The sequence below is a fragment of the Littorina saxatilis genome, linkage group LG4 (assembly GCF_037325665.1).
Source record: "Littorina saxatilis isolate snail1 linkage group LG4, US_GU_Lsax_2.0, whole genome shotgun sequence".
Taxonomy (NCBI): Eukaryota; Metazoa; Mollusca; class Gastropoda; order Littorinimorpha; family Littorinidae; genus Littorina; species Littorina saxatilis.
Genome location: NC_090248.1, coordinates 47,406,596 through 47,430,572, shown reverse-complemented (window position 1 = coordinate 47,430,572; position 23,977 = coordinate 47,406,596). Strand labels below are relative to the sequence as shown.

The following is a 23,977-nucleotide window of genomic DNA, read 5'->3' as shown; positions in this document are numbered from 1 at the left end:
CCACCATGATGTGATAACCGATGTCGATACAGAGGTACAATATCTGAACCAGGCTTAAACCCACCACGTAACGACTCGTAGAACTCAGCATAGGCTTCTGCAGAAAGACCACGACGTTGACGACAGTGACGCACAGGGCGAAGGGAAGGGCTATGTAGTTGAGCTTGTTGAGAACGTCTTGAGCGAAGAGATACTGGCTGTAGGAGAGAAGCATGTTGTCGGCACTGTTATCATCGTTGGCATTGTCGTTGGAGATGGTATTTTGCTGCTTGGAAGAGAGGTGTTCACTGTCATTATTTAAATTATCACTCTGATCATAGTCGTCGTTGTTGTCGTCGTTTGGCGAAGAAATGTTACTGTGCTGGCCGTGAGAGATGGGTGTGTTTCCGACGATTGTGGTACCAGCGTTCTCCAGCTTTTCACCAAGATCAGTCCAGTTTCCGCCTGCTCTAGCACTCTGAGAGGCAGGCAGACTGTTCTCATTATCGAGATTTCGATCCACAGCAATGTCGTTGACTGTTGCTGCAAACAATATACGTATATTATTTGTGGAGTAGCGAGTGCAGAATATTTGTGTTCGACCGAATGTGGCTTTAGCTCCACTTGATTTGATAACACAGCGATGGCATAAGCTTATGGAAACAGTTGCAGCTTTTCCAAGATAACTCAAAAAAGCAAAAAGGAAGTATAAGAACAAGTCGCGTGAAGCGATATCAAAACCTTTAGTCCATATGTCGGCCTGAAACTAAAACACAACAATAAAAACAATTATTCCCCCCTCTGCTTCTTTCTCTCTGTAAACGTGTAGGGCTAGTTATTTTTCGGTAACATACCCAGCAACCAAAATCACTTACCCAACAACAGTCCTGAATCCTCGATAGCCCACAGGTTGCGGAGCTAGACTTTGTGGGAACTACTTTAGCGATTGAATAGTTCCGAACGCTCTAATGTACGAAATATACATCTCTGGAGTAGACAATACAAACATACTGCATTTAAACTAGCAATTACAGGCTTGAACACATGAATCTCTTTATAAAATCCATCAGTTCGATTGTTTTCAAAATCCAAATCTAACGATCAGTGCAGAGACAATCGCTTCAGATCTCTGTTCAGTGCAAGCAAATTCCCAAGGCAAGTAACTCTCATACTTTGTCTAGCGACAAGAGTAGTATAGATTCCCTTTCAAATTTCTGCTTTCCGTTGCTTCGACAAAAGACTGCAATCCGACGGTCAGTTTTCAACAATATTTCATTTCATAAACAGATCACACGCAACAAAATGCACGCATCCCATCAATGTTAAGAACATAAACCGGTTTCATACACTGTTTTGCCCCAGAAAACCGAACTTCATACAGTATTTAACGTTGGAACACGGGTGTAAAAGTTCGTCTGCTACTAAATTCGACGAAACAAAATTTCTTTAGCGATATCAAAATATAAACTGAACACACACTATCTGCCTTTTCCGCCACTGCAGAATACCAACATAACTGTGTACTTGATTTTACAGGGAAAACTGACATGAAGTGTTAACAGAATTGAATGATTTCCCTGAACTATACAACCGCGCATTAATCAATCGCCTTCGCAGGTAGACTGGTTGAGTAAATAGGATTCGATCAAACTCTTGCACGAAAACACCCTTTTTCTTTGAAAAACTGAAGAAAGGAGGAATACAGAGGTTACATATAAGCCTACCTCGTCTCAGTGAATATTAAAAATAATGGTCTCAGTTCGCGGTCATGAAAAAGCTCGCTGAAGCTCGCATTTTTCATGATCCGCTAACTTTGACCATTATTTTTAATAATCACTGAGACTCGGCATGTAACCTCTACGTCATCACCCAGACTATCTGTAGTAAGACTTGGCTAGCCGAAAACCGAGACGGGTCACGGTCGCCCCCGCGAAGCCGGTGATATATATGCGAACGCGTACCTAATTTCTTTCATGGTGAAAACATTCTCTGAGTAAACATGACATATCTATCTATTCTTGGAATCAGAATGTGATCAGGATAACAACGTAATGACTTTGATATCTGTTTGTGAAAATTCGATTTTAATGACAACTTCAGTGAACGAACTACTCAAATAATGTCCAAGCGTTCGAGCAATCATATAGTGTGGACAAAAAATGCTTGACGTAAATGTCAATCAATTTGGTTTAAAATACGGTGAGTAAGTCCCATCCTCGCATCTTACTCATAGTGTTCTACCTGCGTTCACGGTCATGTTCACCGACACAGGTTTGACCAGACTTTCACGTGTTATAAGGCAAAAAACAAAAACAAAAATAGTCTGTTTACGGTATCCCGACCGACCCTATTTTTTTCGCGCGACCTTAGACTTTTTTTTGGCGATTTGGGGAAAAAAAAGAAGAAAAAAAATGTCCTTGTTTTTTGGGTAAATAACTGAAAAATATGGTTTTTTTGGGGAAAAAAAAAATCCCGACCTACCGACCCTATTTTTTTGGGGCCTATGTTACCGTAAACAGACAATTTTGTTGTTGTTGGCCTAAGAGCATCCTTTCACTGGACACATACCAGCAATGAACAGCCTGCCTGCTTTCAATGCACAGGTCGGAGGTGCACGGGAAAGCTACCACCCTAAGGGGCAAATTATACCTGCGCAGAGCCAGCGGCGCTGCATGCTGCAATAGAGATTATGACGAGTACTTGGCCTGTTTTCTTTTCACGCAACGTGTAGCGGGCTGGGGGAAAAAAAAGAATGACCTCAATAATCTGCAGTGCGTCGTCTGTGCCGCTGACTCTGCGCAGGTATAATTTGCCCCTAAGGCCTGGCGCTCACCTATGTAACTTCAGCAGGACAGACGACGCACTGCAGATTATCCCAGCCCGCCGTACACGTTGCGTGAAAGGAAAACAGGCCATGTACTCGTCATATTCCCTATCGCAGCATCAATAATATGCAGTGTGTCGTCTGTGCCGCTGAAACTGCGCAGGTATATTCTGCCTTTAACGGGTGCCACCCGCAGGGTTGGATTGGTTGAAAGTTAGATGTGTTGTGATTTCAACGAATCAGATCCCGCGGTTTGTTCTCGCCCGTTTTTGTGGCACCCACTTTCGGTTCGTGCATCTCAGCTCTGGTGTCAGTTACACAATTGTTAAACGAATTCCGAAAACATATATAACGCTGTCGGGTTTGTATGGGTTGTGAAAGAGTGAATACCCTTGCTTTTACTAGGACAAACATTGTAGTGGCCAATCACTAGCGAGGGGTATGTCTGACACACGGGGACAGGAACTAGTGGGAATGTATGTTGTCCGAGAAAAAAGCAAGGGTATCCACTATTTCACAACCAATATAAAAGCCGATAAAGTTATTTCCGAAAATACCGGCACGGTTGGCCTAGTGGTAAGGCGTCCGCCCCGTGATCGGGAGGTCGTGGGTTCGAACCCCGGCCGGGTCATACCTAAGACTTTAAAATTGGCAATCTAGTGGCGTCTGGCGTCTGGCATTATGGTGTTAGTGCTAGGACTGGTTGGTCCGGTGTCAGAATAATGTGACCGGGTGAGACATGAAGCCTGTGCTGCGACTTCTGTCTTGTGTGTGGTGCACGTTATATGTCAAAGCAGCACCGCCCTGATATGGCCCTTCGTGCAGGTGGTCGGCTGGGCGTTAAGCAAACAAACAAACAAACCAACAAAAATCCGAAAATCGTCTATTGATCAAAAATCTCTCATTTTGGGTTTTCTGTGGAGTTATGATCTTATTTTGTGTACAAAAAAAAACACAACTTAGAATTGAAAATAATCTGGACATACCTTTGATAGAGAACATGAACGCTCACACAAGAAATCTTGAATGTACCTTTAGTTAAAGGATCATTTCATTTTGATCTACATGGATTGAACTGAAACTGTCCCAAGGACTGGGTGGCCGAGTGGTAACGCACTTGCGCTCGGAAGCGAGAGGTTGCGAGTTCGACCCTGAGTCAGGGCGTTAGCAATTCCCCCCCCCCCCCCCCCCCCCCCGTTTCCTAACCTAGGTGGTGGGTTCGAGTGCTAGTCTTTCGGATGAGACGAAAAACCGAGGTCCCTTCGTGTACACTACATTGGGGTGTGCACGTTAAAGATCCCACGATTGACAAAAGGGTCTTTCCTGGCAAAATTGTATTGGCATAGATAAAAATGTCCACCAAAATACCCGTGTGACTTGAAATAATAGGCCGTGAAAAGTAGGATATGCGCCGAAATGGCTGCGATCTGCTGGCCGATGTGAATGCGTGATGTATTGTGTAAAAAAAAATTCCATCTCACACGGCATAAATAAATCCCTGCGCCTTGAATATGTGCGCGATATAAATTGCATAAAATAAAAATAAAAAAATAAAAAAAATAAATCCCTGCGCTTAGAACTGTACCCACGGAATACGCGCGATATAAGCCTCATATTGATTGATAGACGACTGTCACTAGCATGAAGGATACTTTACAGGTCGGGCTTACAATACATTTTACAAGATGCATATCTTTACCCGCAGATGTTGTTGTGTGGTCTTCTAGGTTCTTGGGTAGCGCTGAAGGGTATTGTTGCGTCGTTTCAGTTGCGCATACTGCTGCAAAGCGCGGGCACAACAATACCACCAGGTAGGTAAGAATGTTCTGAAAAAAATCATGAAATGCAAATCACACACTTTATGGGTTTTCGAACTCAAATAAAAAGACACATCACTTAAAGTATATTACACAAACACATTACCTAGTTTGATACTTTAGTATTTCGATCAGCCTGTAGAAAACCTGTACTCATTTCACCCTCAAGTATGTTGTGTCGACCATTCGTCAATCAGCCATCAAGGTTTGATGACGAGTAAGTCAATCAGGACGAGTCAGTCAATCAGCCAGTCAGTCAGTACTTCAATCAGTCAGTCAGTCCGTCCGTCCGTCCGTCCGTCCGTCCGTCTATCAGTCAGTCAGTCAGTTAGTCAAACATAATTAAGTCAATTCAGTTTGCTGTGTTTCTTTGGAAGCTGGTTAGTAGGCTTAACGGTTCGTATTCCAAATGTCATTCTTTTAATTCATCTTTAAACAAAATTTGACCCTTCGAACGGAGCTACACGTATTTTTTCATTTCGACTGGAGAAAGTTCTCTATAAATGATCACAGAACCTCTATTATATTCTAAAACGTGTCAACAACCGCAACAAACAAACTGGTTAAGATATAGATACCCGTTAATATTATATTCTAAGTTTCCTTGATTGTGGAGCGTTTAAAGCAGTCCATCTTTTCCCTTTATGTTTGTATTTTATTTGATATTTTATTACCATTCTTGTCAGATTGGAGAGCGCCTTCAAACTCAGAACTACTTCTTGGCCCTCAACTTATTTCAAACACAGTGTCCACAAGGAAAAAAGACTCCATACGCTCAGGACAATTTTTCTGGAAACATAGCAACTGGTGCGTCTGGGCAAAACGTGCTATATATACACCTCCCATCTTCGATTTTTAAAATGTCCAATTACACACAGCAACCTAAAATCAAACACGATTTAGAAAAAAAAAGCATTCAGTTTAATAGTGTTGAAATGTCTCTCTCTCTCTCCTCCCGCTCGTCCTCTCTCTCTCTCTCTCTCTCCCTTTCTCTCTCTCTCTTAGTGCGCGCGTGAGTAGCCTATGTGTGTGTGTGCGTACGTGTGTGAGTATGTGTGTGTGTGTGTGTGTGTGTGTGTGTGTGTGTGTGTTTAAATAGCCATTATTGAAAAACAACCACAATCATGTAATGTCGATCCAATGAGCAATTAATCGCCAAGAACTTTCTTTTCGCCTGCAGGGTATTTAGCGGCTTTTGCTCTCACCAAAAATGTGTCCATCTCTTTGTACGATCCTAAAAGGAATTCTTGACAGACGTCAAATAGTTCTGAATTTACAAAAGTAATAACGAGGGTCTGCGTAGGGGCGCGAGCGCGCGCGCGCGCGCGTGTGTGTGTGTGTGTGAGCGCAAGTGTGTCAGTGTGTGTGTGTGTGTGTGTGTGTGTGTGTGTGTGTGTGCGTTCGTGTTTGCGTGCGTGCGCTCGTGTGTGTGCGTGCGTGCGTGTGTACGTGCGTGCTTGCGTGTGTTTGTTTGCCCTTTGCCATCTGTTTGTGGAACTGTGGTGCATTTTTATCCCTGAGGGTAAGTTTGGCAGGACTTGAATATTTGGAGAGTGATTTGAGGCGGACACGCATTTTATCTTTTACACCGCGACACTGAAATCACGTTGTTCTAATGGGCGTGTACCTAGGTACACAGGCTTTTTTGCTTCATCATTACGTATTCAATTTGTCCGAACAATCATCTTCAAATGTGTACGTGGCCGTTACGCGCAGTGACTGATCGAATAATTAAAAAGAATTTCGTTTCATTATCGTGGCAATTGTCAATTACGTCAGTCGTTTTCAGCCAAAAATCAACATTATACGCAGCCACGCCTTACATTTAAACTCAGATCAATATTTCCCCAAATTGCTCCGTTCCATGGAATCGAGATGTTTTGAAGAAATGAGTCTCTCCAAACTCTTGTTGACAGAAGGCATATTAGTGCGATCTACTTTTATCATTTCTTGAGAGTAAGCCTGTAGGGTAAGCTAGGGTAATGATCACGGACGAAGCTTGTTATTGCGTGTATGTGTGTGTGTGTGTGTGTGTGTGTGTGTGTGTGTGTGTGTGTGTGTGTGTGTGTGTGTGTGTGTGTGTGTGTGTGTGTGTGTGGCACGGTGTGTTTGTGTTTCTTAGGGTAAAGCAGTATGTGTGTGCGTGTGTGTGTGTGTGTGTGTGTATGTGTGTGTGTACCCCCGTTTCCACAGGTTTGGTTGCCTAAATCACCATAAGGCAACCATCCACACGTGGATGGCAACCTAAACTCTGGATGACAACCTAATTGTGTGGATGGTCGCTTCATTTAACACCGTTAAATTGACTTTTTTGACGGAAAGAATGTCATAACAATGTTCAAAATGACATTCTTTCCGTCCTCTATAGGCGACGAAATAGGTCAAATTTTGTGCATTTTTTAGTGCAAAATTCTTCGATGCCGGAGCGAGTACTGCACCCAGTGCTGTTGTAGTGCAAGTGCACTAGAAAGGCACTACACCCAGTGCCGCCTCTTAGGTAACCATCCACACTTTAGGTACGTGTGTTTCTTTGGGTACAGCAGTGTGTGTGTGTGTGTGTGTGTGTGTGTGTGTGTGTGTGTGTGTGTGTGTGTGTGTGTGTGTGTGTGTGTGTGTGTGTGTGTTTGTGTGTACACATTCCACTTGAGTAAAAGCAGGCCTTGCAAGTCTAGTTCCAAACGTAGCAGTTGTTCTGTGGTAAGGTTTTTTTTAAGGCAAATGAAAATACTTGTAAGGCTGGCGTTTTCAATGAGACCATGCTTTGAGTTACTGCGAAAGAAGCTGTCTTTATTTTATTTCAAAGAATACCGTTAAGGAAGCTGTCTCAGTATTTGGGGGTCTTTTCGTATCAAATAACTATTGATATCATTGTAAAAACATTAACATTATTGTTGAATTCATTTGGATCTCAGCTTTTTTCAAAGACGCCATGTTCTTTTACAGGTAACTGCACTAAAAGCTGTGTTTTGGGTTCTTTTCAAGGGACATCTGCTTGATTTTAGTTTTTCTCTCTAACAAGTACAGTCGAAATTGCCCTGAAGACCACCTGTCCTTGAAGACCACCTGCCAACTAAGACCACCCCAAAGGATCCCCGACGGGTTTTACGACTATATGAATCACCTGTCCATAAAAACCACCTGCCTAAAGAGACCACTTTTGCTCAGTCTCTTGGGAGGTCTCTTTAGACAGGTTCGACTGTAATACTAAACTATTGTTGGATTCCCAAGTGTGTTTTTATCAAAGACGCAAGGTTTTACTTTTCCTTTTTTCTGTAAGCTTGAACCTCTGAACTTTGTAATGGTCTCAGCAAATCACCAACTTATTTATTATAAAAGCAATTTATTTAATAGAATAAACAAGAATTTCCATATTGCTGCCTAGCTACTTTCATCATTATTCAGCAAAAGACAAAGTGCACACCTACTATATTTACAAAATCAATGATAGTGGGGTGAAAAAATACCTACAACAAATTATTTTAATGTATGATTTCAGGATGTTTCTCATACTACTATGCTTACAACTGCTTAAATTAGATTATCAACTCGTAATCATTTTTACCGTTGGAAAGTATTGTTAATAGGCAGTTACAGATAAGAAGCATTTTTGTGTGCGTGTTCGAGGAACAAAAAACCCACACGTTTATAAACTTAGCTTGTTGTACTCTATAAGTTGTATTTAATTCATTGTATGAGATATTGTTATTTGTAGTTATTTGAATAAAACTGTTTGAAAAAACAACAACAAAAAACAACAACCTCGTAATTTTAAAATCCACGTCTGGTCCTTTTCAAAAGCGATGTTTAAATTCTCATTCATCACAGAATAAAAATCAGCATGTTTCTCTACTTCTACGTATCGGTGGGGGCTTTGGTTTGATCTTGATTAGATTAATTCTCTGAGACATTCAGTGCTCACTGTCTTTTGGTCAAGAGCATCAATCAAACGTAGGCTACATTTTCCGCAAAGCATGGACAACACGAATAAACACATACATAAAGCAAGGTTATGGCCATGTATCAGCTGTCATTTGTGCGAGTCAAAAGAAACAGTTACATCATTCATAGATTGAAAAATAATGCTCCGTCATCAGTAAAACGTGCGAATCGAAAACCTTCTTCTTTTTCAGCGTTCCAGAAATTCTTGTGACGTGTGAGCTCGTGCACTCCGCTTTCGTTGGGTAGGCATGCTGGGTATTTTCGTGTTTCCATAACCCACCGAACTCCGACATGGATTACAGGATCTTTTCCGTGCGCACTTGGTATTGTGCTTGCGTGTACACACGAAGGGGGTTAAGTCAGTGGCATGTCTGCACATAAGTTGACCTGGGAGGCGGCAGCGACAGGGATTCGAACTCACGACCTCCCGATTAGGAGGCCGACGTCTTACCACGAAGACCTATTTTGTAAATGTATTAATATTACCTGAGCAGAATTCAAGATCTGTCAAGGAATTTAATTTGTTTCAATTTGTCTACAAAAGGGCAACTTCTTCCACTCTAGAACTCACTACCTCGATTCACTTTTTATAATGTACAACGGATGGCGCTGCCGCCTGGTGGGTTATTCTTCTTCTTCTGCGTTCGATGATTGCACGGCCATATTATCGTGGAAGCGTAGACAGCCGATTTTCTCCCCACGCCAAGTTGGCTGCTGTCTTCCGTCTTCGGTGGTTGAGGTTCTTACTCAGGGTTGCCTCCTCCCCAAGAGTAGCTGCCTTGCTGGGCTGTCGAGTCCACTCTACCCGGATTTGTTGTCGAAGTTTTCCTTCTCGTAGCCTTTGCCTTTCCCAAGGCACACACAAGGCAGTGCCGGTTTTGAAATCGGAGTTGTCCTTCTCCTAGATGAGCGACCATCCAAGGCCAGGTTGACGAGCCCCATCTGCCCGAAGCAGCTGGTTTTAAGGCGCCAGGGACCCGCCTGCATCCCTTCTCCTGTTAGTCGAAGACAGGGCCCGCCACGTGAAGGCCAGGAGCTGGATTTGACTGTCAGAGGTGTTTGTAGACACGAAGCCATATGGAGCATTTCTTGGGAAGTAGGCGCTTATCTCTACTTCCACCCCGGCATAACAGTCCTTGGGCCCCTGGTGGGTTAAGAGTGGAGATTTTTCCGATCTCCCAGGTCAACGTATGTGCAGACGCAAGCACAAGACCAAGTTGGTGGAACAGCCTGCATTTCTTTCTTGTTCTTGTATTTTAGTTTTTTCATGTACTTGCGGAAATAAATGTGCCTTGCCTTGCCCTGCCTAGCCAGCCTGTGGATTGCAGTGTTGGAGCATCTGTCAACACGTGCCAGAAATAAACAGCATGGCTGCTTCCTGTGCAGAGTGGCAAATTTCTGTTCTTCTTCTGCGTTCGTGGGCTGAAACTCCCACGTACACTCGTGTTTTTTGCACGAGTGGAATTTTACGTGTACATGACCGTTTTTTACCCCGCCATTTAGGCAGCCATACGCCGTTTTCGGAGGAAGCATGCTGGGTATTTTCGTGTTTCTATAACCCACCGAACTCTGACATGGATTACATGATCTTTTTCGTTGCGCACTTGGTCTTGTGCTTGCGTGTACACACGGGGGGTGTTCGGACACCGAGGAGAGTCTGCACACAAAGTTGACTCTGAGAAATAAATCTCTCACCGAACGTGGGGACGAACTCACGCTGACAGCGGCCAACTGGATACAAATCCAGCGCGCTACCGACTGAGCTACATCCCCGCCACACATTTGTGTTGAACCAAGTGATCTTGTAAGTGACACATAATGTCAATGTGCTGAATTATTTCCACACACAATATCCCACTTTGCAAAGAACTTGCGCATATGCCTATCGGCCCTGCAACGTAACAATCCAGATCCAGTCACCTAGCAACTGATTTTTAGTATAGTGTAACCACCCCCTCAGGTTTAAGAGCTTCAAACCCCTGAGAAATCGGGTCTTAAAATGGAGGAAGACTTAAAATGATGGTAAATTACAAAGGATATGAATAGCCTGAACATCTGAGAAAGCAGGGTCTTAAGGATGGGGAATTGGAAGTCAGTCTTACATTGGAGGTTTCCACTGTATGTTGTGAAAGGATGATGTTATTCCATGTGGCGGTGAACGTGATCGTGTACGTTGAAAGGACGGCATCTTTAAACACGCCATAGCCTTCAACAGCCGCAGCGCAGAGACGATGCACAATAACATGTCTCTGTGCATCACCTGCCACGTTCTTCCCTTTGAAGTCAAGACTGAAGTTGAACCTCGCTCCCGGCGGTTAATCTTTATCGGGTGAACACATTTTTGTGTGTGACCACTCAGTCTGGACAGCAAATTCGTAGTCAAATCATCAAGAAAGATACAAGGAAACACGCTCATAATGCCTTTAGCTTCTCAAAAGACTTTGAAATACACGAAACAAGCGGTAAAACAACAACTAAATAATTATACAAACAGTCTTAAAAGGCATATAACTCAGTGTCTCGGTTTTCCGGATAAAGAACCGTGGATTAGGAATGACGGAAGGGAATGATAGTGACGAAAGATAAACATATTTATTTGAATAAAATATTATGACATATTTTGAAAGAAAAGGGTTGAAGTCAGTTATCACTTGTTCGCCATGTCTTGTTATCAGAATGTGTATTGATTACCAGTTTTAGAACTTGTCCATAAGCAGTCTGCTTGTTAACGTTCTTAATGTTACTGTTTAAAACGTGTATACAAGACAAATTAATAAAAACACGCTTAAACCAAACATCAATTTCAAACTCTGGTTCAATGACTCTACGTGCACCTGCATCTGCACCTCACGGAATTAGGCTACCGGTACGCAAAGCTCGATGAAGCACTCTTTATTTAAAATAGGCTTGACAACCTTATGCGCTAGCTGACACAGCAGACCACAGGAGCTTGTATCCAATCGCCGGTCCGATCATTATTTACTCCTTATTCCATATATTTACTCCTTATTCCATACAGTCTCCTTACTACTACTATTTACTACTATAAATAGTAGTAGTAAGGGTAAGCATGCAGCAGTAAATAATAAGCATGCAGGAGTAAATGATTATCGACCGGTGGTTGGATACAAGCTCCTGTGAGCAGACGTACACTCAGAAACATATGGCGGTTACACAGCGTTGGTTTTAACCGGTAAATTACCGGTATTGTGTTACTCTTTTTTTGTGTCAAAATACGTCAGCCGGTCGCTATGTCGGTTTGGATTACATTTGTCTATTTGAAATGTTTTCAATTTTTTTATCATCAAGTTACAACTTATTTGACAGGTTACAATTACCAAATCAGCAGTGCCGGACCGGGTAGTGTCTTTCTGTCTGTCAGATGTCTTCCAATTACCAAAAAAAAGCTCGCCGGTCCATGGTTCCAGCTCCCGTCCTGAACTTTCGGAACCAAACTTTTCGGTTCAAAGTAGACCGGTCTCACGTGCAAGCCAGTGCAGGCCAACAAAAAGTGACGTCACGCCGGCTCAGTGCCGGGGAGGAGGAAGAAAGCGAGAAGGAGTTGAAAAGCAGGGAGCGTGGCGGAACATCGGCAGAAAAAGCAGCGTACGCGGTGTAACCTCACGCTAGCCCCGTACCGAGCACTTCTCTTCTTTCTGCCCCCGCCTGGGACTCTGGCCTTATCCTCCTGCTTCTCCTGCCGCTCTGCTGAATTTTACACCTGCCCAGGTGATACTGACCGTTGCCGTACACCTGCCAGAGAGGAGATCATCGGCGGTCAGCGGACTGGACTGGTCTGGACAACTCAATTAGTCAGTTGGTCAAAGTCGTGACGGGCTGATACAGCATTGCTGTGGCGGTTTTGTGCGGCTGATTTGAAGTTTTAGAGTTGTTCAGTCTTTTTCTCTTCGTCAGCAAAATGGTGAGTCACTTTCGCTTTTTGTGTGTGTGAATTCTTCATCTTCTCTTTGTGTCTGTGTCAGTGTTTGTCTGTCTGGCTGCGTCTCGCTCTCTGTCTGTCTGTCTGTCTGTCTGTCTGTTTGTCTGCCTGTCTGTCTGTCTCTGTCTCTCTGTCTCTGCCTGTCTCTGTCTCTGTCTCTCTCTCCCTCACTCCATCTCTCTCTCTCTCTGTCTCTCTGTCTTATAATGTTTTCATGTCTGTTTTGTATTCATGTTAGTTAGCAAGGACAGATTGTAAGACTAGGCAACGCCTAAAATCTCCATCCTTCTGTAATAAAGTTTAATCAATCAATCAATCAATCTCTCTCTTTCAACATGATGTTAGGGACTGGTGCAATCTTTTACTCATACAGTTTCCTCATATATTTATCTTTGTTCTTTTCTTTCTTTTTTTGTGTGGCACTTCTTCCCCTTGAAAAAAAAGCAGATAATTAAATTTTCATTTTTCATTTACAAAAAAATGTGTTAGTATCCCCTCTTCTCCGTTCTAGCTATTTTCTTATCTTTTCTCTACCACAGACTTTGTTTCTTCCATACCCCGCCCTTCCCATGCTCAGTGGGCACGTACAGTGGGAGCAATACTTATTCCGAGTTGTAAGTTCTCCTCTATTCCGGTCTGCTTCTTGTTGTTGTCTTCAATAGATAAGCATTCCAGAATTTTTAACCGCATCATTGAATTAACATTAATGTGTGTAAGAACGTAACGTTGTAAGACCTTTACTTTTCACATTCTTATGCGCAGTCAATCCCCCAACCCATCTCTACCCCTACCCACATCCCCATCCTCTTCTTTCGTTTCATTTCTTTATCTTTACCCATTAAGTCGTAGACTAGTCTACCCATCCTGGCTTCTCTTTTGCTCACACACCCTCCTTCAGCTTTCCCCTGCCCCAACAAGCGTGGTATCATTATGTTATTTCACCTTTTCATCCAAAAAGCCTCGTGAACTCGAAGCAAGACGCGTTTCCCTGGCAGACACTGATTTATGACATTCATTAGCACTTTCTGCACGCGCATATGCTTTTATGGAGTGAGACGGTTCAGCGCCCTTCTCAGTTCGCTCTCGTGAACCATACAATTCCCCTCTCTCTCTCTCTCTCTCTCTCTCTCTCTCTCTCTCTCTCTCTCTCTCTCTCTCTCTCTCTCTCTCTCTCTCTCTCTCTCTCTCTCTTTAGTCCCTCTTTAGGGCGAGGGCCAGATGCAAAAAAGTATACCAATGCTTATTCTGTTACCCTCGTAAAATAAAGAATTGTCATTGTCATTGTCTCTCTCTCTCTCTCTCTCTCTCTCTCTCTCTCTCTCTCTCTCTCTCTCTCTCTCTCTCTCTCTCTCTCTCTCTCTCTCTCTCTCTCTCTCTTAAACACAAGTTAAAGAATTGTCATTGTCATTGTCCCTCTCTCATTCGCTCTCTCTCTCTCTCTCTCTCTCTCTCTCTCTCTCTCTCTCTCTCTCTCTCTCTCTCTCTCTCTCTCTCTCTCTCTCTCTCTCTCTCTCTCTCTCTCTCTCTCTGGTAGTAACACACACACACACACACACACACACACACACACAGACGCATAGTACACATGCACGCACGCACACGTACAACAAAACAAAACACAGTAGGTAGTAACACGACCGGGCACAGACGCAAAGATAGAAGGGAGCAACCGACATGACTCGAAGACAATGTCCCGAGAATTGTAATGAAAAACAGAAGAAGAGAGCCTGAAACGATTACAAACTGATGTACAGGCAATTTCACAGGTTTAAAACGTAGCCCCCTCCCAACAAAATAAGAGGGGGGGGGGGGGGGGGACAGGAAAAACCGATTAAAGGAAAAAGTGCCAGAAGAAGATGAGAAAAGAAGAAAAAGGCAGAAGGAAGGAAGGAAGGAAGACAGACAGACAGCAAGCTAAAGAGAAAGAAAGACAACAAAATATTGAAATATGCCGCCAGACTGACACTAAAACAAATCATTCATTTAACAAGAAAACCGACCAAACACCCGGCACAGACCACGAGGCATACAGACAGGCGCTAACACACACTGAAGTCATTGCAAGAAATCCAGACGACACAGCAACAACTCTCCCATGCAGACGCACACAGAAGCAAGAAGCATGAAGATTACCAGGTGTGAGACTGAAGGGCATTGTAATATTGGAGGATTTCTGACTCATCTCTAACTTTAACGCTACATGTAACATCTTGCTCGATATTTCAGTTACTGCTGCAGAACCTGCCCAGGGTTTTACGTGAAACAAAAGCATCTTTGAAGTGCTTATAATTCCTTCCTGTGAAAACAGTTCAACTCGCTGTCTCCGGTCTGGCAGGACTTTAACATGAGATGCGAGTATTTAACTTAGACACATATCAACTTTCAACATTTCGACTGCTCAGTTTCTCTGCATACAGAGTGGGATTTTTTGCTGTTGTTGATGAATTACTTTTGCAGATTGACACTAGTGTCTTTTAAAGCTCATCAAAACAAAACAAAAAGACCACTCTGTATCCAGGCCGTTGGTTATTTGTATGAGTGCAAGTGGATGCTGGGTGGTCTTCTGCTTTGCCAGATTTGAGATTGTGGGCCGACATTGGAAGGATTGTGCCTTTACCTTATACGCACAGTCTACTGCCTGCCTGTTTTCTGTGCATAGCGGGATGTGTGTGTGTGTGTGTGTGTGTGTGTGTGTGTGTGTGTGTGTGTGTGTGTGTGTGTGTGTGTGCGTGTGTAGTGTGTGTGTGTGTGTGTGCGTGTTTGTGTGTGTGTGTGTGTGACGGTGAGAGAGAGAGAGTGTGTGTGTGTGTGTGTGTGTGTGTTTGTGTGTGTGTGTGACGGTGAGAGAGAGAGAGAGTGTGTGTGTGTGAATATAGAATAGAATAGAATAATGTTTATTGTCATGAACCAGTAAAGTTATTGACACAACAAACAACAAATAATGCATTATACAATGCTAAAACAATCCGTAACAAATTTGCCAAGACGAACCTGAACTTCGTCTTCTAAAAATAAGTTACTTGGATTTTTGTTAGCATATTTCATATTGATATGTGAAGCATCTTCTTTAAATTCGTCCCTTAATTTAACATATTTATTGCATTTATCTAGAAAATGTATTTCATCTTCTATGACATTGCATTCAATACAATATGTGTGTGTGTGTGTGTGTGTGTGTGTGTGTGTGTGTGTGTGTGTGTGTGTGTGTGCGTGTGTGTGTGTGACGGTGAGAGAGAGAAGATGTGCGTGTGTGTGTGTGTGTGTGTGTGTGTGTGTGTGTGTGTGTGTGTGTGTGTGTGTGTGTGTGTGTGTCACGGTGTGTGTGTGTGTGTGTGACGGTGAGAGAGAGAGAGAGAGAGTGTGTGTGTGTGTGTGTCACGGTGTGTGTGTGTGTGTGTCACGGTGTGTGTGTGTGTGTGTGTGTGTGTGTGTGTGTGTGTGTGTGTGTGTGTGTGTGTGTGCTGAATTATGTTCCTAATTGACACTCATGACTATCTGTGAGGTTAAAGAGAGCCATATGTTCCCACTCTACACACTGCACTGATCGAGTCAGTCTGTATTTTTTCGGTCAATGTCCAAGACGAAGGATGAACTTGACCCATGTAACAGCCTGGCCAGATCTATGGTTTTTGAACATGAGACAGAATTTGCGAGAAGGATTGGACCTTTAATTATACACATTACCTGCATCCAGCTTTACACCCCCCCCCCCCCCTCCTCCAGATGGGGAGATAACTCTAGCACACACATCTGGTAGTGTTGTCGTTCATGAGGAGAGTTGGCTCCTCTTCATTTTTTGCCTTTTCTGCCGATCAGATCACGTTTAGTCTGACGGCGCTGAGTTTGTGCGGTGTTCTTTTTGTGCCAGGTGAATGCTCGTTTGTTTGAAATGCTGAGAAATAAATTGTGTTATCTACTGTCGACCTGAGTAAAGTTATTGAACAAACAGAAACACAATTCCAGACAATGATGATAATCGACAGAGGGGAAAACAGACAGAAAAGACTAACAAGAAAGCAAAATGTATGAGTTTAAAATAAAGACAACACAATCATGAACCGAGTGGTCTATCATTCTGTCCTGTTAGTATCTTACGCTCTGACCACAAGCCGTGTTAACGAGTGGTCTATCTGTCCTGTTAGTATCTTACGCTCTGATCACAAGCCGTGTTTACAAAAAGTCAGGCAGCTCATAAGCTAAGTCGTCGAGACACAGTGAGACTATTGAGCAGTCTTTCTCGATTACGGATGAGACAATTGTTGGTGTCAGTATTGTCTGGTACAACCAAAACGGTGCATGCCGCAGATAAATCACACAGACACACAGACACTGAGACAAAAAGACACAGGATTCCCCGCTTAGCGTACGCAGCGGTTGCCGATGACTGGTTGAAATGCGGTAAGACTTACTGACGAAGGTTGAGCGAGCATTAATTACTGACAGTCCGTTGATTGATGACTGAGGCCTCTGCCGTAATGGATGATGACATCTGCCCATTTTGCTGCCAGAAAAAAAAAAGAAAGAAAGAAGCAAACTGACACACTCAGAATTACTCAAAACATGACTTACAGATGCACGCACACACACACACACACACACGCGGACACACACACACACACACACACACACACACACACACACACACACACACACACACACACACACACACACACACACACACACACACACACACACACACAGGGAGCGCACAATTTGTTTCTTTGTTTTATATAACTCTCAGTGGCGGATTTCCAAAATAACACGCCCAAACACTCGCACAAAATCGCAGACAATCATATAACGGCGCTTGACATCACTGACTGCTCACTGCGTCCAACATAAAGCATATTTAGTTGGCATTGACACAAGTGCAAACCTATTTTCAGCAAAAGGCAATTTTCATAAAACTACCAAAACGACGCCGGGGGGGGGGGGGGGGGGGGGGGGGGGGGTAGGGAGTTAGGTTGGTGGTGGTGGTGGTGGTGGTGGGGGAGGGGGGGGGTCATTTAAGAAAAACAGACAGACTGACAGACACCCTGAAATCTACCTTGGGATTTGAACCCTACCCTAAGCTGTTACCACTCAACAACCAAGGCAAAACACGTGAAGTGTACACCCTGAGAATTGCCTGTAGAGGGGTGCGGAGTGTACACCCTGAGAATTGCCTGTAGAGGGGTGCGGAGTGTACACCCTGAGAATTGCCTGTAGAGGGGTGCGGAGTGTACACCCTGAGAATTGCCTGTAGAGGGGTGCGGAGTGTACACCTTAAGAATTGCCTGTAGAGGGGTGCGGAGTGAACACCCTGAGAATTGCCTGTAGAGGGGTGCGGAGTGTACACTTTGAGAATTGCCTGTAGAGGGGTGCGGAGTGTACACCCTGAGAATTGCCTGTAGAGGGGTGCGGAGTGTACACCCTGAGAATTGCCTGTAGAGGGGTGCGGAGTGTACACCTTGAGAATTGCCTGTAGGGGGGTGCAGAGTGTACACCCTGAGAATTGCCTGGAGAGGTGTGCGGAGTGTACACCCTGAGAATTGCCTGTAGAGGGGTGCGGAGTGTACACTTTGAGAATTGCCTGTAGAGGGGTGCGGAGTGTACACCCTGAGAATTGCCTGTAGAGGGGTGCGGAGTGTACACCCTGAGAATTGCCTGTAGAGGGGTGCAGAGTGTACACCCTGAGAATTGCCTGTAGAGGGGTGCGGTGTGTACACCCTGAGAATTGCCTGTAGAGGGGTGCGGAGTGTACACCCTGAGAATTGCCTGTAGAGGGGTGCGGAGTGTACACCCTGAGAATTGCCTGTAGAGGGGTGCGGAGTGTACACCCTGAGAATTGCCTGTAGAAGGGTGCGGAGTGTACACCCTGAGAATTGCCTGTAGAAGGGTGCGGAGTGTACACCCTGAGAATTGGCTGTAGAGGGGTGCGGAGTGAACACCCTGAGAATTGGCTGTAGAGGGGTGCGGAGTGAACACCCTGAGAATTGGCTGTAGAGGGGTGCGGAGTGTACACCTTGAGAATTGCCTGTAGGGGGGTGCAGAGTGTACACCCTGAGAATTGCCTGGAGAGGGGTGCGGAGTGTACACCCTGAGAATTGCCTGTAGAGGGGTGCGGAGTGAACACCCTGAGAATTGCCTGTAGAGGGGTGCGGAGTGTACACTTTGAGAATTGCCTGTGGAGGGGTGCGGAGTGTACACCCTGAGAATTGCCTGTAGAGGGGTGCGGAGTGAACACCCTGAGAATTGCCTGTAGAGGGGTGCGGTGTGTACACCCTGAGAATTGCCTGTAGAGGGGTGCGGAGTGTACACCTTAAGAATTGCCTGTAGAGGGGTGCGGAGTGTACACCCTGAGAATTGCCTGTAGAGGGGTGCGGAGTGTACACCCTGAGAATTGCCTGTAGAGGGGTGCGGAGTAACAGGTAAAAAGCCAAGTAGTTCCTCGCTTCGTCTTCCCCTGTCTGCAGACAGATGTTCCTACAGCTGTTGTTTCCCTTTGCACCTGTTAAAGCGAGAGTCACTGAACTTGACGCTGGAAAGTCTCCGCTGTCTACCACATTTCTGATTTATGTATCAAAGATACACTACCTCGGGTACAGTTCAAGAAAACTGTCAAAAACTGGTTATAACTTCCTCTGTCAACAGTCCGCCATGTAGTTATATGCCCCGGCCTTGAACCGAAAATAAGATTGACTGACGAACTAAATAAAATGTTGAAGTCAACATCATATCGCTCTCCGCCAAGATTGTGTATCAGTTCGAAACGGTTATCCCCGTCAGCAAATGTTTGGTACCTTGCATCAACTTTCTTGAATATTGGGCATTATCTTTGAACATTAGCTAACCTCATTATAATAGACGGAATAAAGATGATTTTTAGCTGCTTTCATCAGCTATCTTATGTCCGGACGACTGACCGTATGCAGCTCCCCCTTTATGTCCAACGCACATTCTTTTTATCCGACGGACCTTTTTTTTTAAATTTCTGCATCCATTGAACTTCTACAAGAGAACAAACGAAAAATTACAAGAACCTTCTGCATGTGACTCCAGCTTTAACAACGTTTTGTACAGTATGGCAAGTATGACCAGACCGCTCTCTTCGCAGACCTTCTCATCTTTTCACCGTTCCAGCTTGCGTGGAACTTGCGTGCTGTCTGCCATGGTTATATATATGGGCCATGCCTCCGTTTTTGTGACAGTAAAGTTTTTTTCGTATCATTGTGCACGTGCCAATGAGTAGTGGGTGACGCGAGGTCTCCTTTACTATGCCACACACACGGAGATTTTGTGGCCCGCTTTGAACCTGTCTTGGGGCGCACTTTGCCCCATCTCTTTCACTTCTTTACACCCCCGGTATAGGGGTGTGTATAGGTTTCGGTCGATGTGTTTGTTTGTTTGTTTGTTTGTGTTCGCATATAGATCTCAAGAATGAACGGACCGATCGTCACCAAACTTGGTGAACAGGTTCTATACATTCCTGAGACGGTCCTTACAAAAATTGGGACCAGTCAAACACACGGTTAGGGAGTTATTGGTGGATTAAAATTATACAAGGACTTATAGAGGGACATCTTAATGGTCAAAGGGAAATAACCATTCTCACTCAGTCACTGCCACCAACTGAGAAGGTTATTTCCCTTTGACGGGGGTGTTTTTCCTACCTCGGAGGAATTTCTTGTTTTCTTTTTTTTCTAACATAAATGCTGACCTAATGTCATGGTAAAAGCAATAAAAAAAAAATGGGAAAAAAACCCACGTAAATCTAACAGTGTGTATACCCCATTACGCACCTCTCCCGCCTTCAAAGTATGTTTATATTAAAATCAAATGACTTTCGGTTTGGGCTTGCCATCTCTCTTTCTTTTTTTGTTTTTTCTCTTCTAACCAGCACTCTAGTCTATTTGTCTTCTTTTCGCTTTCTTACGGGCCGTTCGTTCGTTTTTACATTCACCCAAGCTGCAGGATACCGTTTTTCTGTAGACATTTATATAGACAGAGACAGACAAAATCAGTTCCCGTGTGGTGGATTTCACAACTTTGAATAGCATACAACATTAACCTGTTTGTTTGTTTGGTTGGTTTTTTGTTTGTTTGACTGTATTATTATCTGACTGTATTATTATTAAGCAGGTAATACGTCCATAATGTCAAGTATTGTAATCTGCATGTTATGTTATGCTCCGGCCTTACTTGTAGGCGAACGGTATGTTATATGTCCGTCTGTCTGTTATGTCCCAATGTTGTATATATATGTCTTGTATACTTGCCATTTACAAATTATTATAAATGTTGAAGGATGAATGATGATACATTGTTTACGGATGCATGTTATTGATTAAAAGCCCCACAATGATGTGCTTGGCAAATACAAAAAAGAGAGAGAAAAAAAAGAAAAAAATTAACCTGTAGAAAAGAGTGACAGTTTGTGCTTTCACTGTACTAATCAGATAAAGAGCGTTTTCTATTTCTGTATATCGCAAAGCGCACTTGGCTCCATTTCATGATAAGCAGCGTACTATAATGTCTGTAGGCGCACAAGCCTTGTTGCCAGTTGAAACAAGCATTAATCATTTTCAAACTTGGAACCGTCTTTCAAGATGACTTGTGTCGATACTCTCTTTTTACATGCATTTAGAGATGCAGTCCTACTCGTGTGAGCGATCATGTAAACCAACACAGATCTAGCCAGGCTTTTACATGGGATAAGTTAAGAGCACCTTTCCACTGTGACACATACCAGCAAATCAGCTGTTCAGCTACTTACTATGCAAAGTGAGGATGTTTTGCTGAATTAATTTTCAAAAGTGACACATAATTATGTGCAAAATAAATTCAGCCAACCAAAGTCTCGCTCTGAACAGGCGGCGGTAGCTAAGCATGTGATTTTTGGTACGTGTCTAAGTGGAAGCATGCTATTATTATCACATGTAAACGCGTCAGTAGACCCCCCTGAAGCGGTCTACATGACCCCTCACACAAGACGGATGATATTTTAAAACAAATATTCGTGCTTTGTGTCTTTGATTCATAAGCCAAACTCTGATCTTTGACGGTAGTAGAAAGTGAGGATTTAGTTAAAACACAATTGCACTATTAGATGAAAGGATTGATCTGTGGTTAAAAAGCATGACTAGGCATCGATAGAGAGTGGTTGTTGCGTAAAGGAGATATTTTGTAGTGGATGACTAACTTCATGCTTTCAGTTTGTCTCATCTGCGCAGCAGTGTTTTGACAAGGTAATCTACGTCGTTGTGCTATTGACACAGAGCCATTTCTTACTCATCAAACCTCTTGCCAATTTTCACACTTGGCTTACATCAGTCTCTGCTCTTTCCGCTCAGTGGCAGGTAATCAAACCTTTGTTCACTAAACCAGACGGAAGCAATCAAAAAAGCAAACTCGATCAAGCAAAAAAGAAAAGCTCAGACAAGAGTATACGGGTGCATCTCTCTCTCTCTCTCTGGTCTCTCTCTCTTTCTGGTCTCTCTCTCTCTCTCTCTCTGCTCTCTCTATCTCTCTCTCTCTCTAGTCTCTCTCTCTGTGTCTTTCTCTCTCTCTCCCTCTCTCTCGTTCTCTCTCTCTCACCGTCTCTCTCTCTCTCTCTCGTCTATCTCTCTTTCTTTCTCTCTCTCTAGTCTCTCTGTCTTTCTCTCTCTCTCTCTAGTCTCTCTCTCTCTAGTCTCTCTCTCTCTCTCTCTCTCTCTCTCTCGTTCTCTCTCTCTCTCTCTCTCGTCGTCTCTCCGTCTCTCTCTCACTCTCCCCATCTCACTCTCCCCCCCTCTCTCTCTCTATCTCTCTCTGACTCTTCCCCTCTCTCTCTCTCTCTCACTCTCCCCCTCTTTCTCTCTCTCTCTCCCCCTCTCTCTCTCTCCCCCCTCTCTCTCTCCCCCTCTCTCCCTTCCCCCTCTCTCTCTCTCACTCTCCCCCTCTCTCTCTCCCCCCTCTCTCTCTCTCCCCCTCTCTCTCTGTCTCTGTCTCTCTCTCCCCCTCTCTCCCTCTCTCTCTCCCTCTCTCTTTCTCCCCCCCTCTCTGAGTCTCTCTCTCTCTCTCTCACCCTCTCTCTCTCTCACTCTCCCCCTCTCTGTCTGTCTGTCTGTCTGTCTCTCTCTCTCTCTCTTTCTCTCTCACCTGCCCTCAACTCCACCCCCACTCGACCTCCTCCCCTCTAGCTCTGTGTACTCTTGTGAAGTGAAGGCAAAAGGTAAAAGGTAAGTCTCGTGGCGCAGCAACCCAGTGAGTTAAGAGAGAAAGGGGGGGGGGGATGGGGGGGGGGGGGGAGCATGACCTTACATCACGTCTGTTTTTCCACTCCTCATTCCTTAACCTGACACGCTCCGCAAAAGTGAAAGGTTTTATGCCAAAGTGAGCCCCTCGTACACTCTTGGTGTCTTGTTTTTCCTTATCTTTTCTTGTCTCTCTCCAGTAAGGACTGACTACCAGTTTGTGTGTAGCCGGTTGTCTTTTTCCCCCTCCACTTTTTTTTTTTTTTTTTGGGGGGGGGTTGAGGGGTATATATATGTATATATATATATATATATAGGTGATGGGGGGTGAAGAGAGAGAGAGAGAGAGAGGGGGGGCTGTAATGACTGATTCTCCCAGACTTTGTACAGTGTGGTTGTGGCCCTTTTTCTTTTCTTTTTTTAGGGGGAGGGGTTGGGGGGAGCGTGGTTGGGGAGTGAAGAGAGGGTGAGGTTGGGGGGGGGGGGGGGGAGGGGGCTGTTGTATGGACTGATTCTCCCAGCCTTCAGAGTGTGTGTTGCCACTAACAGAGTAATGTTCCTCACCATTATCTTTATTTTGTGTCAAGCGCAAAGAGCATAATTGTAAAGTTATGATGTTGCGCTATATAAATGCTCATTTATTATTATTATTATTATTATTATTTTCATTTTTCTTTAGTTGCTTGTTTTACCCAGCTTTTGTGCTGCGAGGTCAGTTGTGGCATTGCCGTCAGGGCATTGGTATTTTTCTGCCCGGCATGTAAGGTACGCATTGTGTTGCCCTGGCCGGAGAGTACAGCACAGTACATTCCCGTGTTGTCTTCTAATTGCCTTTCAGTCCGACTCGAAGTATATTTCCGTGTCAGTCTGTCTGCGTGCGTACGTGTTTACGTTTGTCTGTCTGTCCATGCCTCGTCTTCCTCTCACCCACTTCAATTCCCTACCCCGAACACAGAGATATAGATTCTCTGTGACCCCGATCAACCACTCCCATCACTCGCCACCACTCTATTCAGTTTTCTTTCTTTTATTTATTTATTTATTTATTTATTAAGGAGATTTCTATAGCGCATAACCGCTTTAAAACGTCAACAAAGACCAACAGGGCATAGATAAAGTAACAGAGGGATACAGCTAACCCAAAACTGACCCATAACCACCCTTTGTAAACACGTGTTGGCAGTTCTAAGATACCAAACTGTCTTTTGCTGGGCAGAATTCGGGTACAAAGTAGTACTGAAGAGATCACTTCAGCAGTAGATGA

General features: G+C 44.1%; 1 protein-coding gene across 2 annotated transcripts in view; it reads left to right on the top strand.

Moving 5' to 3' along the window:
* Window positions 1-12,050: 12,050 nt before the first annotated feature.
* LOC138964929 (tubulin alpha chain, testis-specific-like) overlaps window positions 12,051-23,977 on the top strand; it is a 66,314-nt gene continuing 54,387 nt past the window's right edge. Inside the window, exon 1 of one of the 2 annotated variants that reach the window (XM_070337008.1) lies at window positions 12,051-12,481. In XM_070337008.1, coding sequence (XP_070193109.1) covers window positions 12,479-12,481 — 3 coding nt within the window. In that variant the 5' untranslated portion in view covers window positions 12,051-12,478. The remainder of the gene's footprint in view (window positions 12,482-23,977) is intronic. The other variant, XM_070337009.1, reaches the window with a different exon arrangement.